At 38.2% G+C, this 17322-nt stretch overlaps 1 protein-coding gene across 2 annotated transcripts in view; it reads right to left on the bottom strand.

Moving 5' to 3' along the window:
- Positions 1 to 17322, bottom strand: part of ANO3 (anoctamin 3) — a gene marked incomplete at its 5' end in the record, with an annotated part of 201747 nt that overhangs the window by 34518 nt on the left and 149907 nt on the right. For both annotated transcript variants that reach the window (XM_084288567.1, XM_084288568.1), the window contains 6 exons: positions 4436 to 4570; positions 5786 to 5907; positions 8162 to 8217; positions 9609 to 9715; positions 11110 to 11241; positions 16800 to 16844. In XM_084288567.1, coding sequence (XP_084144693.1) covers positions 4436 to 4570; positions 5786 to 5907; positions 8162 to 8217; positions 9609 to 9715; positions 11110 to 11241; positions 16800 to 16844 — 597 coding nt within the window. The remainder of the gene's footprint in view (positions 1 to 4435; positions 4571 to 5785; positions 5908 to 8161; positions 8218 to 9608; positions 9716 to 11109; positions 11242 to 16799; positions 16845 to 17322) is intronic.

The following is a 17322-nucleotide window of genomic DNA, read 5'->3' on the forward strand; positions in this document are numbered from 1 at the left end:
GGCACTGGAACAGGTTGCCCAGAGAGGTTGTGGATGCCCCATCCCTGGAGGCATTCAAGGCCGGCTCTGGGCAGCCTGCTCTAAAAACGTTCGTTTTCTGCCTGCCGCCACTAGAGGGGGATTCACGATAGCTACCTGCGAGCCAAGCATCCCGAAAGGGCATTACTGGGAAGAGCATGCTTCCACAAAAATAATTTGATCAACTGGTAAATTCAAATTTCGTGGTAAAAGGACACATGAAAACATTTTGTTCCCCCACAGAATTTATTGTACTGTAAATCAACACTTCCTAACATCCGCTGATTACTAATTACAGATATTAGTAGGATGAAACCTTGGTTTCACATGAAAAAGCATTACCCTGAACAATACTGAAGTTGGGGTAATGCAGCATTTCCAACATTGCCATAATGCCCTGGCACTAAGCCTTAATTCTGCATTGTGACTGCAATGCCTCTGCTTAGATTTTGCCAGAGTCATGTATCTGACTCAGTTTCTTCCGGATGGCTGATAAACAGAGTTGTTTGCAAAAATTTGTAGACGCAGTGCTCAAAATCAAATAATATATATCAAAACTAACATGAATGTTTACATAGTAGTTTCTTTAAGTGACTGCAGACACATTAGAAGCAAGCAGCTCACACCCCCAGAATACGGTGATAACAACTTATAGGTTGTGCGGTCTCTCTGCCTGCTTATGGATGGCTCCTGTCTCCTCTACAGGTGGGAAGTTTCTGTCTAAACCTCACTACCCTCTTCTGGGGTAAGCAAACAAATAGGGCGAGGAACAGCATCTGCTGTCACTGTCCATTAAAATTACAGAATTACAGAATGGTTAAGGTTGGAAGGGATGTCTGGAGGTCATTTGGTCCAAAGACCCTGCTGAAGCAGGAACACCTGCAGCAGGTAGGTAATGAGGTGACATGGGTGATACAGAAAATACCTACATATGTTTTATCAGGTCATAACAGTCAACTTGAGTTAGGTAAGCTCTGTTCTTGAATCTACGTCTCACAGCATGTCTCACTCATTTGGTCATAGCAATGCACTGAGCTGACACGATTGTGTCATGACTAGTCAGAGTAAATGCACAGATTCACACCTTTGTAAACAGAGATAACCTTCTGCCCAGAATTAACACAGCCAGATTACGGATGTTCTGGGACTGCCATAAGCACATGACAAGGGCCTCTGCATCAACACACCCTCTATCAATATTTTGAAATTAACACTATTTAATCTTAGCTATAATAATATCACAGAAACACAGAATCATCTAGGTTCGAAGAGGCCTCCAGGATCACCAAGTCCAACCTCTGACCTAACACTAACCAGTCCTCCACTAAACCATATTACTAAGCTCTACATCTAAACGTCTTTTAAAGACCTCCAGGGATGGTGACTCCACCACTTCCCTGGGCAGCCCGTTCCAAGGCCTAACAACCCTTTCAGTAAAGAAGGTCTTCCTAATGGCCAACCTAAACCTCCCTGGGCACAACTTTAGCCCATTCCCCCTCGTCCTGTCACCAGGCACGTGGGAGGACAGACCAACCCCCACCTTGCTACAGCCTCCTTTAAGGTACCCGTAGAGAGTGATAAGGTCACCCCTGAGCCTCCTCTTCTCCAGGCTGAACAAGCCCAGCTCCCTCAGCCGCTCCTCGTAGGACTTGTTCTCCAGGCCCCTCACCAGCTTCGTCGCCCTTCTCTGCACCCGCTCAAGCACCTCGATGTCCTTCTTGTAGCGAGGGGCCCAAAACTGAACACAGCACTCAAGGTGCGGCCTCACCAGAGCCGAGTACTGTGGACGATCACCTCCCTAGCCCTGCTGGCCACACTGCTTCTGATACAAGCCAGGATGCTGTTGGCCTTCTTGGCCACCTGAGCACACTGCTGGCTCATATTCAGCCAACTATCAATAGTCCCAGGTCCTCCTCTGCCAGGCAGCTTTCCAGCCACTCCTCTCCCAGCCTGTAGCTCTGCTTGGGGTTATTGCGCCCCAGGTGCAGGACCCGGCACTTGGCCTTGTTGAACTTCATGCAGTTGACCTCAGCCCATCGGTGCAGCCTATCCAGATCCTCCAGCAGAGCTTTCCTACCCTCAAGCAGATCGACACACGCACCTAACTTGGTGTCACCTGCAAACTTACTGAGGGTGCACTCGATCCCCTCATCCAGATCATCGATAAATATATTAAAGAGGACCAGCCCCGGTACTGAGCCCTGGGGGTCACCACTAGTGACCGGCCCCCAACTGGTTATGACTCCTTTCACCACAACTCTTTGGGCCCAGCTACCCAGCCAGTTTCTAACCCAACGAAGCGTGCGCCAGTCCAAGCCATGAGCAGCCAGTTCCTTGAGGAGAATGCTGTGGGAAACGTGTCAAAAGCCTTACTGAAATCAAGGCAGACCACATCCACAGCCCTTCGTCACAACTCTCTGCTCTGCCTGGCTGGTATCTTCTGTGCCAGCTCGTCTTTGGGTACGTGGGGACAGACCGCTCCTGCGCCATTAGGATTTCCCTACTGAGGAGCGCCCAGCCCTCCTGGACTCCTCTGCCCTTCAGAACCGCCTCCCAAGGGACTCTGCCAACCAGTGTCCCAAACAGCTCAGAGTCTGCCCTCCAGAAGCCCAAGACAGCAGTTTTACTGCTCCCCCTCTTGACTTTGCCAAGAAGGGAGAACTCCACCATTTCGTGGTCGCTCTGCCCAAGCCAGCTCCCAGCCACCACATCTCCCACCAGTCCTTCTCTGTGAACAGAAGGTCTAATGGGGCACCCCCCGGCAAGCTCACTAACCAGCTGTGTCAGGAAACTGTCTTCCACGCTGTCCAGAAACCTCCTAGCCTGCTTCCCCTGAGCTGTACTGTATTTCCAGGATATGTCTGGGAAGTCCAAGTCCCCCATGAGAACAAGCGCTGGTGATTACACAACTTCTGCCAGCTGCCTGTAGAACTGGCTGCAAAATGGCGGCAACACCCGATGCTGCTGCTGGCACCCCCTACGCCTCATCAGCCTCCCTCACGAGGGCTGCCAGGTCCCGGTGGCTCCTTCAGCTGCCTCGATGCCAGAAAAAAAATTCACTGCCCTCCTCAATTCCCTGCTCCGCTGTACAACGTGTCTGCCTCAAAGCCGATCACCTCGGTGAGTACATATATAACTACTCCCCTCCCCTTGTAGGCATCTGAAGCTATACAGCAGATCACCTAACTTTCAGGCTCTTGCTTCTGGAATAAAGTCCCAAGCCCCTTGTTGGTTCCTTAGCATGACGTTGAGGCACCTCAGGATAGGATCTGAAACAATCAGCCTCCATGGAGAGCAAGTGAAAATCTGCCTGTTCTGTCTGCAGCTGCTCAACTGCATCCAAAGGGAAAGACGGGAAAATATGGAAGCTAGCCTACCTTTGTCCTTCTGAGACTCATTCTCTGAAGCCTCCTGCAAGCGAGGTAACTGTGCATAGTTTCATGGCTGGTATTATTGCATTTTATTGCATTTAATGCAGTCTGAAGCTGCCAAGTCTCTTAGGAGTGTGGCATAAAACAGACTGCCAAAAAAAAGCCTTAATTGCAGCACTGCAGAATATAACAACTGTCAGAAAATAAAGACAATCCCATAAAGAAATGTGAAGTACTGCTGCTCAAAGGCCAAGAAACACTTTGTATGGAATCTGATTTCATTGTGCTTACTGCCTATGAATTGAAACTGCTTGGAGCAACAACTGCAGTTGTAAAACCACTGATACCCTTCTGTCTGATGACACCTGATGTAATAAGGGTGCTTCCTCCAGTAACAGTTGCTAAAACTACAGCCAGCACTTAACTCTAACAATCTCATCGCTATTTCTGAACTGACACTCTCAGAGCAAATCACAACAGTCATTGCAGAAACAGAATAGAAACTTGAAAAATAGGTTCATTTCATGTGGTGGCAATGTCCTTGAAGCTGTAATTCCCAGCCACAGTTCACACCGAGTTAAAAATTTTCTTAAATTTGACGCTATTAACTTTTGTATAGGAAAAAAAAAAAAAAAAAGCATTCACAAAATAAGTTGAAGTTTTACAGCTCTACTATACTCTGGAGGTTAAAAGCAAAATAGAAGTAAAAAGTAACGTATGTCTATTTTTTGCCCATGAGCCTTGACTAGAATGATAACCATTGCAGTACATGTGACATTAGAATCAGTATTTGTTCATTTCTCTTACAGACAGAATTGGAATCATTGCAGATGCAGTGGTAAGAGCACTTGCTGTAAATGGCATGCACCCAGCTTGATGTAAAACAGATATACAACGTGGATGCACTTGATTGAAGAACCCAGTGCTCTATTTGTTTAGTATTGCGATTACCAAATCTTTAAAGCATTTAAAAGTAAAATGATTTAACCTGTGCAAGACTGATAATATTCAACAGGCTATTATAATATTTTTAAATGGCATTTTACCTTACTTGGCTGGAATCCATCGTAAATAATCCATAAAGGAAAACAAAGAGCCCAACCAGGGCAGCAGGAATCAGCATTCCAGTATACCATCCCAACCAGGCAAAATACAGTCCAATTTTTTCACCAAAATATCGCCTACATGAAGAGGGAAAGCATACATTTTTTTTTCAAGTTAAAACTTGTGGTGAACAATATCTAACTTCACAGCAGCAGAATAACTCTAGTAAGCAATCACCATTACAAACTTACAGTAAAACTACTGTCATGTTACCAAAATGTTTTAATTTGGGCTAGCACAATATTCTAGTGACACTAACTGCAGACTTACTACTAGAACATGTATTTTGTAAGGCTGTAACTGAAGCGCTCTGCAATTTTCACGTCCTTGCAATGACTAGGTAGGTGCATTAATTTAAACATTGCTAAAATGCAGGAAACTTAATTTACACACACAAACACACAGATACAAACACAGTTTCTGGAAAGGAATAACATAAGCTTGTATGGCCTAAGTATTCCGTTATAAAAATAATTTATGATGGATAATCATATAATATGACATATTTTGAAGTATTACCAGTTAGAAAATATTAGATTGAAAACACAAGCTGAAGTTTCAGCTTTAATTCTTCAAAATGTGGATATCAATTACTATAAAGGACGAAGTAGCAGTGAAAAAAAGCAAATCCTGGATCTGGATGATCCTATTAGATTAGCACAGAATTGTTGCGTAGCACATTCTTAGCTCCACAGCCTTCACTGGAACAACACTGGTCATAATCATTGTTTATGATTGTCGTATCAGGAGTAAGAACAGACATCAAGGAAAACTGAATTACTGGTATTCTGTATCCAAGTTGAGGAAAATACAAAACCCAAACAACACAGTTATTTAACTGCAATTAACGATATTTCTCTTCTTTACAGTTGGGAACCTATGACATTAATTACACATATATAAACAGAATTTTATTTAAACCCACAAGGAAACTTTGGATCCCCAGTGGATCTGGTAACTCTGTCCACGTGGGTAACAGTCTCTGCGTTCAAAAGTGCTGTCATGAGGGGCAGGTGTCTCTGATCAGCAGACCACTTCATGGGTATTTTCACTCTGTGAACTGTCAAGCAGCTCAATCTATGTGCCTTTATTCAGCCTCACTTGAAATCAATAGCCTTGCACAGAAGACCGTCCATAAGAAGCCATTTAGAGAATTCTGGTCTTCCCTGATCATAGAGAATAGCTAAATTTTACAGTGAAGTGTAAGGACAATGGATTTAGCAGTATGATTTATGTGTTGTTATCGGGCTACTTGTTTCACAGTAGCAAGCTGCTTTTCAAAGTACTAATACCTGATTAAATCAAGAGGTTGGTATTTGTACCACATTCCCCACCGTGCCCAACGCTCGTATAAAAGGTGTCTGTGATTCTGAGCTCCATGCGTTTTGATGGGATGTCTGCTTTTGTGGCTTCCCTGAAAAGCACAAATAAATAACAATATATTGCCAGACTCTATAGAATATAAGTACATTTCTTAGATATTTGAATATAATTTTAAATTATGATTTCACTATGCTTATTAAATAAGTTTCAATTTGTTACGGACAACTCTAGGAAACCTCACCTACAGATAATGTGAGCCTATGAGAGAGAGATGGTAAATACACTTTTGGAATGGCCAATTTCTCTAAGAATTAATGACAAAATCATACTAGCACAAGGCTATAAAGACCTATACAACTCTATATTACTTCAAGAACAGTGCTTCTACTTCAATTTTTCAAAAATTTGCATGAGATGTGTTTGTGGTATCTTTTTGTTTTTTCCCATAAAATTTCAGAAAATTCTGGTAGGTCAACCTGATCCTTCTCTCCTAGACATTTCCTATGACTGTGGTACATATTTCTTAAGATGACGGAAACAACAGAACTGGCATTATTTTGAAGCCTGCACAGAAGTCTCAGAGGCATTAAAATCAAAACAGAATCAATCTGGCTCAAAAAGAGTCCTTGCCTGACATTTACACACCGCCTGACAGCCTGAAAGAACAGCCTCATGCGCAGCAGCTGAGAAGTAACACGGATTCACTAGACCCATCCTAAACAGAATTGCTTGTATTTGCCATTTTACCCCAATTCTGAGGCAGGACATGTTTATTTGAACTTCTTCCCCCCGAAATGTCCTTTCATTAGACAACTCTCAATTATGGTGAAGAAAATTGTTCATCAAACAACTGCAAGTAATTCAAACTACTTCTTGGTAAGAGACAGATTTGTGAACCTGGTAAACTCAAGCTGTTTAGTCGTTTAGATTTTTATAATCTATTTGAAATAGTGAACATTCCTCACATTGAAAGAGTATTATTTGCTTGTTGGAGTCTGCTGACCCCTCTGGTTTAAGAATGACTTAAAAACAATGTTCTGCATTAAAGTCAGCAAAGAGCCATACCAAAATGTTAGCACAGAGTGGCCTTTGCAACACTGAGAAGTTCCTAGGAATAGAACATCAGCTTATTCTCACAGTCGCCTAAATGAATGCAATGCATAAAGCATTAGCCAGCATGTACATTTTAGGTATTTTTTTCGTACTTCCTTCTGCATTGCTTATCTATGACAGAGTCCAAGTGTCACAGTGTTCACTCTGGGACTGAATTTCTCATTTGCCTGTGTGATTAAAAAAAAAAAAAAAAAAGTGCAGGGTGTTTAACCACTATCCTTAGCACCAGTTAAGCTGCAATTAAGATGAGTAGCTTAAATATGTGACTTCATTAAGCTTATACTGAAACTCTGAAACTGAAGCTTGTGATAAACAAAGGAATATATACAGGAAATGCATATTAGAGCATGGATTTGGAAGCCAGAGAAAGCTTCACAGTTTTTTTTCTGTCAATATGACTAGCTTTTTCCTACAGTCTGTAATGCCCTACTGAAGCATTAACAATTATATTCAATTATTTACCTAAAATATTCCTTCTCTGTATTCCATGCATTTAATTATTTATACCATATTAAAAATTACTTTCAATTTGTAAAGCATAGGCCAATCCTTTGAAACACAAGATCAAGTCACAGTATTCAGCCAATCAACCAGAGTTCACAGCTGCAATTACCAGCTACTGATCAGCATTTATCTGATCAAACCAAAGATTTGTGGCTTGCTTCTTTCCTTTCAATGCACAAAGACTCTCTGATAACCCCCTGAATTCAAAGACAAGTTTTTGATTTTTCAGCTCTTCAGTAGACCTTAACCTAGTAGAATTATCAAGTAGAAACTCTCCGGAACTATACAGAAAGGATTAAATAGGAAATAAGTAAACTGCTTCCCTAAATTTGATCCATTGCACAACCTATTTAAAAAACAAAACATTTTGAATGGTGTCAGGGAAAAATAATTTAACGCAACTAATTGCAACAATTTCGAATAATAAACATTGCTGTTAAGAACTCCATAGGCACTATCTGCTTAGAAAAAAAGATAATAGTCTAGATCAGTAAGATAATGTTCTAGGAAATGTTCCAGGATTATCACAACGCATTACATAAAAATAAATATTTTTTTTGTATTTCAAAAAGCCAACATTAAAGAGCTGTTAGTAAAAAAAACAAAAACACTCAACGCTACTTAGTGAAATAAAACATTTGCAAGACAAAATAGATAACTATATCGTCAAAATATTAATGCAAGCTTTTATCAAAATATAAATACAAATACAAAACTAATGAGCTTACCTCATGTGGTGGAAATGCTGCTTCGTAAGTTCCATTATTTAGTAATCTATTAATACCTAAAAGGAAAAAAATGCATTAGTTCGAGTATGATTTTTAATATATATTGAACTTCACGCACCAAGAATTAATTGTCAGGTTGTGAAATGAGAATGCAACTTCACATTAGATGCTCAGGATGCTGTTAAACATGACAGTCATCAATTGTTCCACTGACCGTGGGTCTTACTGATACCTTAAGCTCCCTAGCTCTGTCAAAATACAACTTTCTGAGGGCCAGTGTCTGCAACTTTGCTTTCATGGTCTGGTTCTCATGCTAGATCAAGTGTGAGAAAGTAGTTACACTCATGTTGTATTAATCAGAGCATACGATACAGATTTTATGGGTGACCAGATGATCTGGCACACACAGAGTGGCATGGACAGACAATCTTTGAGGCAGCAAAACCCCTGCAGAGTTAAAAGCTAACCTGTTACTTTTAAATATGAACCAGCTGAAGGAGTTTGTACCAGATCAATGCTCTGCTACAGCATTTTGGATCAGTTCCTAGAGTCCTCCTAAAGCCAGATTTATTTTACTATCAAAGCACGTTATAAAAAATAAGCAGTAACCATAATAATAACAATAAAAAGATTCAGTAGCCTGTGAGAGGATACCTATACAGCCAAGTTTACCCAAGAAATAAATTCTCATGACACATTTCAGATTTGCCCATTCAAACATAACATACAAATTACACTAATCTCAAGATGAAACTTGCCATCATCAATTTCAATAGCATTAGATTTCATCCCTCAGTTTCTAAGATTTTCTTACTACTGCTTTTCTCCCAGAAATCAAGCAACAACTTTCTGTAATTGCTGTTGTCTTTATAAGGCTTTAGTTGTCTATCTATATATTAAATTCTTAATTTAATTCCTGTAAACAAAACAGAAGATCATACATACATTCCCTGTTAATTGCAAATGAAAAGGAGTAACTAGATCTTTTGAAATACAGTACCGTAATAGAAGTGTCAATAAAAATTGAATTGCCTTTAAGTCAACCGTCTCTAAGCTGCACTAGAGATCTCATATAATTTAAGTGCAGCTCTGATTCTGTTGGATTGGCACTGCTGGGTTCTAGCAATATCAGGGCCAGTCCTAAAATACTCGTCAGTTTTCTGGGGTACGCGTTATCTTTTGTAAGGCTCTTGATCATATAAAGCTATTATAATCTCTCATATTTATTTAAAAAAGAAAAAAGAGTATTAAGTGAAAACTAATGCTATTTTTCACTGAGTTACTTAACAGAGCAATTGTTTGCAGCTTTCATTCAACTGTATTACTGGTTGAACAAAGATTTCAAGGGCATGGCAAAATTAATCAAGTTTACTCCACTAAATACTATTTCAGGCAAGTAAGGGTATAAAATGGGTTAAAAAAAAAAAAAAAGATAAAGCATTCTTACCCATTTTGGATTTTCCATCTTCATACTTTGTTCTTTGTAGCATGTGATGCACGATTCTACTTCTCGTGGAGTTGCTGAAGAAGCTGTCTTTATTGTTTATTGTAAAACTAGAGAAATAACGAATGTCTTTCAATATTCAAAACAATGCACAGTTGTTGAAATATAGCTGCTCAATGTTTTCTTCTTAGAGTGATTTATTGTATCTTTATGCTTCTTGTTTACTGCACAAGACATAAGATTTTGCATTCCGAAAGCATCTTCTCAGATCACCCCCCAAATTTGTCTTTATCACAGATTGTTGGGGAAAATGAGCAAATAAACCAATTCTTTTCTATTATGTCCTATTATCTAGGTCATTTCCATGCTGGATATAAATTTTAAGAAAATAATATCTAGAAGTAATGATCATTCTGAAATTATTACTGATAAATTGGCAGAGGCGCAAGTCAGAGAACTGCTACCATTGTTATTTAGGGAATTAAAAAACAAAACAAAACAAACAAACAAAAAAAAACAACAACACTTAGCTCCAGGCACTGGACACTTTAGTAGCAGCTCCACAGAAAATCCTAGGATGGAGCCAAATAACGCAAATATTCTTTCCCAGATGGCTCAGGATTCTGAATGCCAGAAATCTGACATGAAGGAGCTTTTGCCTACTCAGCTGTGCCAAAGATGACACTCTTGCAATTCATAACATCAGCTGAGCTGGTGGAGAAATAACACCATGAACAAGTGATTGTCCCAGTGCAATATAGTTAATTACTAAAAAAAAATAAAAATTAGGATGATAATGCAATTATTCTGTCCTTCTAGGGTATAGTCAGTCCACTAGCATACAGCTTCTTCACTTAAAAGGAAACAGTCTGTTTAGCCCAGCTTACATTTCTGCTTTATATGAACTTTCATTTCCTAAAGACTTATCACCAAATAATTTAAAAATAAACAAATAGCTAGAATATTCAAGACTGCTTTTGTCCTTAAAAAATTATATATATATATATATATATATATATATATATATATATATATATATATACATACATACATACATATAAATTCTTTCAGAGACAAAAGCATTTTTCAAATGCACATTTGATAACAAAAACCCTGGCACTATTTTTAGCCCATTTCCAGGTGTTTCCACAGTTTCAACAGCTGTCTCAGGTTTTGCCTAAGTAAAATATGTAATTAAGCTAAGCAAACTTGAGCAGGTATTTGCATTTTGTAACGTAATGGAAAGCAAAACTTCTAAACCAAAAAGGTGGTGTTGATTTTTCAGTCAAATTTTTGCCCATACTGCTCCCTGTGACTGTGATACAGCAAGTAACAGAGCACAGCTTTTAGTTTTAAGAGTAAATCCATAGAAAATAGCAGACATGATACTGGGTATTTGCCAGTGACCATCTGTTCACGGCTGCCTGTACGGCACTTGCTTAGTAGTGAGAAAATAAAAAATCCTTCTGGTCTCTGGCACTGTATTTCCAGTTCCAACACTTACTGGTGTATGCGTGCACGGCTAAAGGGTGCTGTGTAGCAATCAGTCTCTTCAAGATCAGGCAGGGCCTCCTTATCAAGCTTCATTGGATTTCTGGGCAGCCAGCTTTTCAGCTCTCTCATATTCCTCTGCAAACTGAGATAGCAAGAAATCAAATTTACAACCTCTTACCCGTTTGCTATTTCGAACTCCATCACTGTATATTTACTGACATCATACTAGAAATTAAATGAAAGCAGGAAATTCTCCCATTAAAATAATATAAGGAGTTAAGGAGTATAATTAACAGTTGTTTTATTATTTTTTTTCATTTTGTATTTTTCTTTATGTGATCTGATCTTGCAGAATTGACTCAAGTGCCTCTCATTCTAACATCAGTGGGATTCTGGTTCTCCCTCTCTTCCCTAGCTCCCTCCTTTCCCTGGTGTTTGGACAGTAAAAATCATTAAATTTAAAGGTGAATACAAGATTCCTCACTGTCAAATTGTTCTGTTTTTCTGATCTGAATAAAGCCTTCCCCTGTTTTTTTCATCAAAATCCAAGGGCTGATATTACCTTAGGAAACCATATACTGATATATGATATACTGATATATCAAATGAAGTAAAAAGCTACACTACACACAAGTTGTTATACAGTCTTTAGAGAAACTAACAAAAAAACTCCAATAAAACCAGCAAAAACCTGATACTGCTTCCTGCAGTTCCCTAAAAACTGGCATTGTAACACAAACAGAACATCATTTTTTACTCCTGATCAGATCATATACTGGTAACGTAAAGGCCTTTCTTTCACGGACGTCCTAGCTAAAAAGTATCTCAGCACAAGTTTTAGAGATGGAAAAATATGGCATAGCACAGTTCATTTTCAAGCAAATGCTAGAAGTTACCTCATTACTTCTGTTTTGCACTTGCTGACCTTTATTTTTCTCATATTGAACTGCTATAAAGTGTGGGTATTTAAGGAATAGGTCTCATTACAGTATGCTGTATTATCAATCATGTCTGAGATCTTGACAGAAATTGGATTTTGGAAAAACATTCCCCAAATAATAATGGTCAGTGGGATATGGGCCCTACTCAATTACCATGAATGCATGATATAAAAAGCATAGAGATCTCAGAGCCACAAAAATTGTAATGCTTAGTACTAGATTTTTATTTGAGGGAAGGAAGTAACTGCTTGTGCTAAGCAGAAGCACAGCTCCCCATTTCAAAATTAAGAGGAATAAATGATCACAGCAAATTGCTCTCAGGCAGTAAAGCCACTTCTGTGAAAACGTTTTATTATCAATAAAAATAGCAAAAGGTGTACCCCTGTTTAACACCATGTCAGACAGAAAGCTAAACTAAATGTGGGATCATAATTTTACATATACATTTAAAATCCTCAATATATTCTTCTTGCTATGTATTACCAAGGAGTCCGTGCACACTCCATATTTAATTGGTACTGCACTTGAGGGACAGCACTCTATTGACACTAAGCAGTACGAGACAAAAAACTCATGTGAAATATATTCATAAAGCTGAAACACAAAAAACAATTCCTACACAGGTGCATCCCTTCAGTGCCTCCTCTGCTGAAATAATACCTTAATGTGCCAGTTGATTATTTTAATGGTTTCAGTAGAAATTCTTCCAGCACAAAATTATACACAATCCATGCAGGTAGTTTGCACTTGATTTTCTTCATTTTTTTTTTTTTTTTTTTCTTGTTATACACATGCTGACTTTTTTTTTTTTTTAGGTTTAAAAAAAAGTCTTTTCTTTTAAAGAGGAAAGTACATAGATACATCAGGAAGAACGGTATCCAATGCAACTGATATCAGATTTTTGGTTATGAAATTACTTTAGAATTGGTCTTGCAAAGAACCTTGACCATGTTTCATCTCCAAAATTTAAAAAGCACTAGCCGATATTTTTTATCTTAAAGAAATTAGCCCTTTAAAAAACAAAGTCCATTTCTTTCAACATGCAATATGATGAAGAGCTCTATTGGAATAAACTAAAAATCATGTCTATGTTACATATGCAACTTTTCTTAGGAGATAAGATGACTTACTAATCTGTTTTCATTACCTTACTTACGGCTGGTCACTCCAAAACCCAGTCTCTTCAGACAGCATAGAGTACGTCCACTGAAATTTACATCTTTCCTCATATAAAAACTAATTCAGCAAACAAGCCTCTTTTCTTGGCTCACAAGACTCTACAGTTAATGATGACACTAAAGATTCATGGAGCTTTCATTCAAAGCAAAAACAAATTTTGGATAAATGTTTGACTGATTGTTTGAGGACTAAATATTAGCACACTTAGTCAGAATGACTTTCCAGGTCAAAACTAGCTGTTCAGAAAGATTTCTGTTCAGAAAGATCTGTTCAGTGGAGTCTATTCAGTAGGAGGGAAGGCAAACAGGTCTGGTCTGGTGAAATCACTGTTGAAGTCAGTTCATGCAATGAGATTAAAAATGTCCTACTGGAAACACTGCTGGGAATGCATCTGAACAGTGTGCAGATACACTCTTACTGAAACTACGAGACTACAAGGTGTTATTCTGAAACATGCAAGCATTTTAGTCTCAGATGTGAAAATAAATATTTTTGAAGATGCTTGTAATTTCAGCTTTGTTCAACTTTTGTGCTCAAATGTTCTGTTACATTCTGTTTTGTTGGTTGTTGTTTTTGGAGAACTGTTTAGTCCAAAAATCCTTGCAGATTATGTTTCCTCAGCAGACTCCAATGCAAAAAAGCACCTCAAAGGTGAACTTGGTGCACCGAGAATTAATCTAACATGACTTGAGTCTCCGGTGTGCCTTTAGTTTCAAGGAGTCAAGGAAGCTTGATCTACAATACATCCGTACTACTGTGCTATTTGCAGAACAGTGACCTTCTATCACTCCTATCTCTTCCTCACAGCCTTTCACTCTTTAACCACAATGACTTAAAGGAGCAATTACTTCTCCTTATGAAACTGCTATTGGAATTTTCTGACCAGGATTCATGGTTATAGTGGAACAAGACACCAGAACTGAGCAAATGCCATTCTTCAGAAAGACATTTTTGACAGCGATCACCAGCCATTAGCTTGCTCAGTGTTTGCCTCTTGTACTCTAACACGCAAGACAGTGGTCAAAAATTGTCAACCACGTGCCACCAAATTGTATAGACCTTGTGGTATGCTTTGTAATGGTAAATGTGTTATGGTTGACAGTTTCAATATAGGGACACAATACTGGAACGTTTTCACCACCAAAAAAAAAATCTGCAACATGTATCCTATGGAATGATATTAACAGATTTATTTCAGTGTACAAATTGAAATCAAAAAAGTTTTAGAAGTCTTTTTGCAAAGCAGGATACTGCAACTAAATTGCTGAACAAATTCATTTCTGGTTCTCTAGCCTTACAAATATAAAATGATGTTAACATTTCACTAGCAAGAATGAACCTGCATACTGTAGCAACTAACTTTTCATTTTCTTCTTCTTAATGTCATCCCTTAACCAGTGTTGGGGTGTCTGATATGGCACATATAAGACTGATTCATAAGATTATTCAGTCATAAATCTGAGGGAGTTCAGACTATTTTTGATACATGCATTATTTACTTAAAATTATTAAAAATTAAATTATTAAATACAATTTCTGTAGACTAGCCCCATGAACAGAAATCAAGCTTCACACTATTGTATACAATTTTGCCTTTTTTTAAGGTATGCAAATAAATAAACTGGCTGTAGATAGATACCATGTAGATATCACACATGAGAAACACAGTATATCAATAAGCACTACACTTACCTTTATTCTTTTAACCATGCTCCTAATAATTTTTTGTGGACTTAAAGACATGTATAAACATATTAATCTACCATATTACCGCGCCAATAAAATTCAGGGAAGTGTACATGTCACAGCAGGGCCTAATGTAATAGTCTAAACCCATTTTCTTAATTACAGAAACTCAGTAGCATCAAAATTTTACCTTCGATACACAAATATTTTCATACATATTCCTCAGCCTAGCTATTGTAAACTCCACTTAGAAATATTAAAAACTATTTGATAAATTACAGAGAAGTTAGGTTTGAAAAGCCTTAGGATGCAGGGAGACGATGACAGTAGCAGAAGTTAGAATGATGAGATGGATATGTCAGCAACCTTACAGTTAGCTTGCAACTTCAGACACAGCTTCTTTTTCACACTGTTCCTCTGTGCACTGGATTGTATCAAGTGCCAGAGGAAAAAAAAAACAAAAAACAACAAACAACTAGATTCCCAAATTCCGGGTATATTACAGGTAAAAACATTTGTTTTGAATGTAGAATCAATCTGGCATTAAAACTGCTTATTACTTAGTTCACGGGTACTGCACAACTTCAAAAGCATGTTTTTGTCCTTCTAAATAAGGAAAATAAATTGATTTCATATCTAGGACTCACCAGATGGGTTTCAGATAAATTAAGACAAAATAAAGCTCTGTTAATTTTGCCTTTTCAAAGGCAAAGCACATCACTTAAATTTTTCATAACGCATGGTAAAATGGAGCAAGCATGTGAATGACTGGGAAGAGGAAAAATGCAGTTGTAAATTTATGTAACAGGTTGTTTTATTTTAATATATTTTATTTGCTTATGCAGTTTTTTCTTACTTTGATGTTCAGCAGTGCTTTGTCTATTTTTGTTAAAACATTATCTTGCAAACTGATACCGTGAGACCATATAAATTATTCCTGAGAAATAACGAGAGTTCTTCATCATCTAAAGTAAAAATGGGAGAACTTAAATCAAATGTAATCAAGATTCATCTCAAGAAAACCAACCACAGAAAACTCTTTTGGGAGTTTTCCCTCACGTAAAAAACAATAAAATAAAAAAATCTCATCTTTTCTGTTGGTAATTAGGATTTACAAAACATCATTTTGCCTGACTAGAGCAAGAGGGAGCAGTTACAGCTCACAGTATCCCCCCATCCTAGCTCCTCCAGGCTCCTTTCACCGAAGCAGCAGCCTCAGGTTCAGGTGAGCTTTGTGTGCACTGGCCTTCATTTGGCAGCCCTGCCATCCTAGCCTGGCTACTCACTACTAGCTCCCTGGGCTTTAAATGCTATAGCTGGACGTTTTTCAGGAAAGAAAGCCATTTATGACAGACTGAAAGATATTTTAGAAGATAGTAACCTCATGAAATCTCAGAGTTAAAAGTCTTTCACTGCAGCAAACTGTCAGCTATCAAATAAGAATTCAAACCAGCCTTCAGGGCATCATCGATGCAGTTGATCAACAGGATGCACATGAGAAAAGTTACATTTATGCATTTAAGGAAATAGCTGACTACCAGAGTTTACTTAAGACATGCACTCAAAAGTATCTTCCACACTAATGTAGCATGTCTTAGTAACAGCAGACGTAACTGTAGAGATAGATCCAGTATTAAATCTTTGCTGCCAGGATAAGGGCCACTTTTTTCCTGGCATAAACACTTTTGCATTTCTAAAACAAGAACTGGCAAAGCTTTAGAGAAATGCATCTTGTTACAGATGAATATTTTAGCACTTGGAGCTAACATATTTTGAGTTTTGAGGGAAATAATCTAATTTTCCAAGTTTTCTGGATAAATTTACAACTGCAAATGGATTTTCTTTAGCAGGGTGACTATTTGACAAAATTAGAATCTACACATCACCCACCAACCTGCCCATGGTTTTGCTCCTCCAGTCAGTGTAATAACATTTTTTCCTGAAAGAACAGCAGAAATCAGCTGAGAATAATCAAGCAGGAGACAGTTGAAAAGGACATATACATCATAAAAGAACATTGGACATTTAAAAACATACATATTCATAGAAAGATGAATAAAGCACTTTAAAATACTGTGACCTCACATATTTTCAAGTTTAAAATTTGCTCCGGAGTAAAATTTACTTCTTTGCATTGTAGCTAATAACAAGAACTAATCCATGATTCATTCACAAGACACCCATTAGAGAAGGATCAAATGCTGTCATGCTCATATTCATTTCATGGCATCTTTCTTAGCATTTTTTTTTTTTTTATTCCATAGAACTAATTTTAGAAGAATTACCAGAACTCCCATGCTAATAAATGCTTTATGCACTCTGCGCATTAATACCATAAGCACTTAGCACCATTAGGTCCCAACTTCACTCTCTGGAGTGGCGTACCATCACCTTCCCTTCGCTTGGCTTTTTGCATC

Source organism: Netta rufina (genome assembly GCF_964035555.1).
Source record: "Netta rufina genome assembly, chromosome: 5".
NCBI lineage: Eukaryota > Metazoa > Chordata > Aves > Anseriformes > Anatidae > Netta > Netta rufina.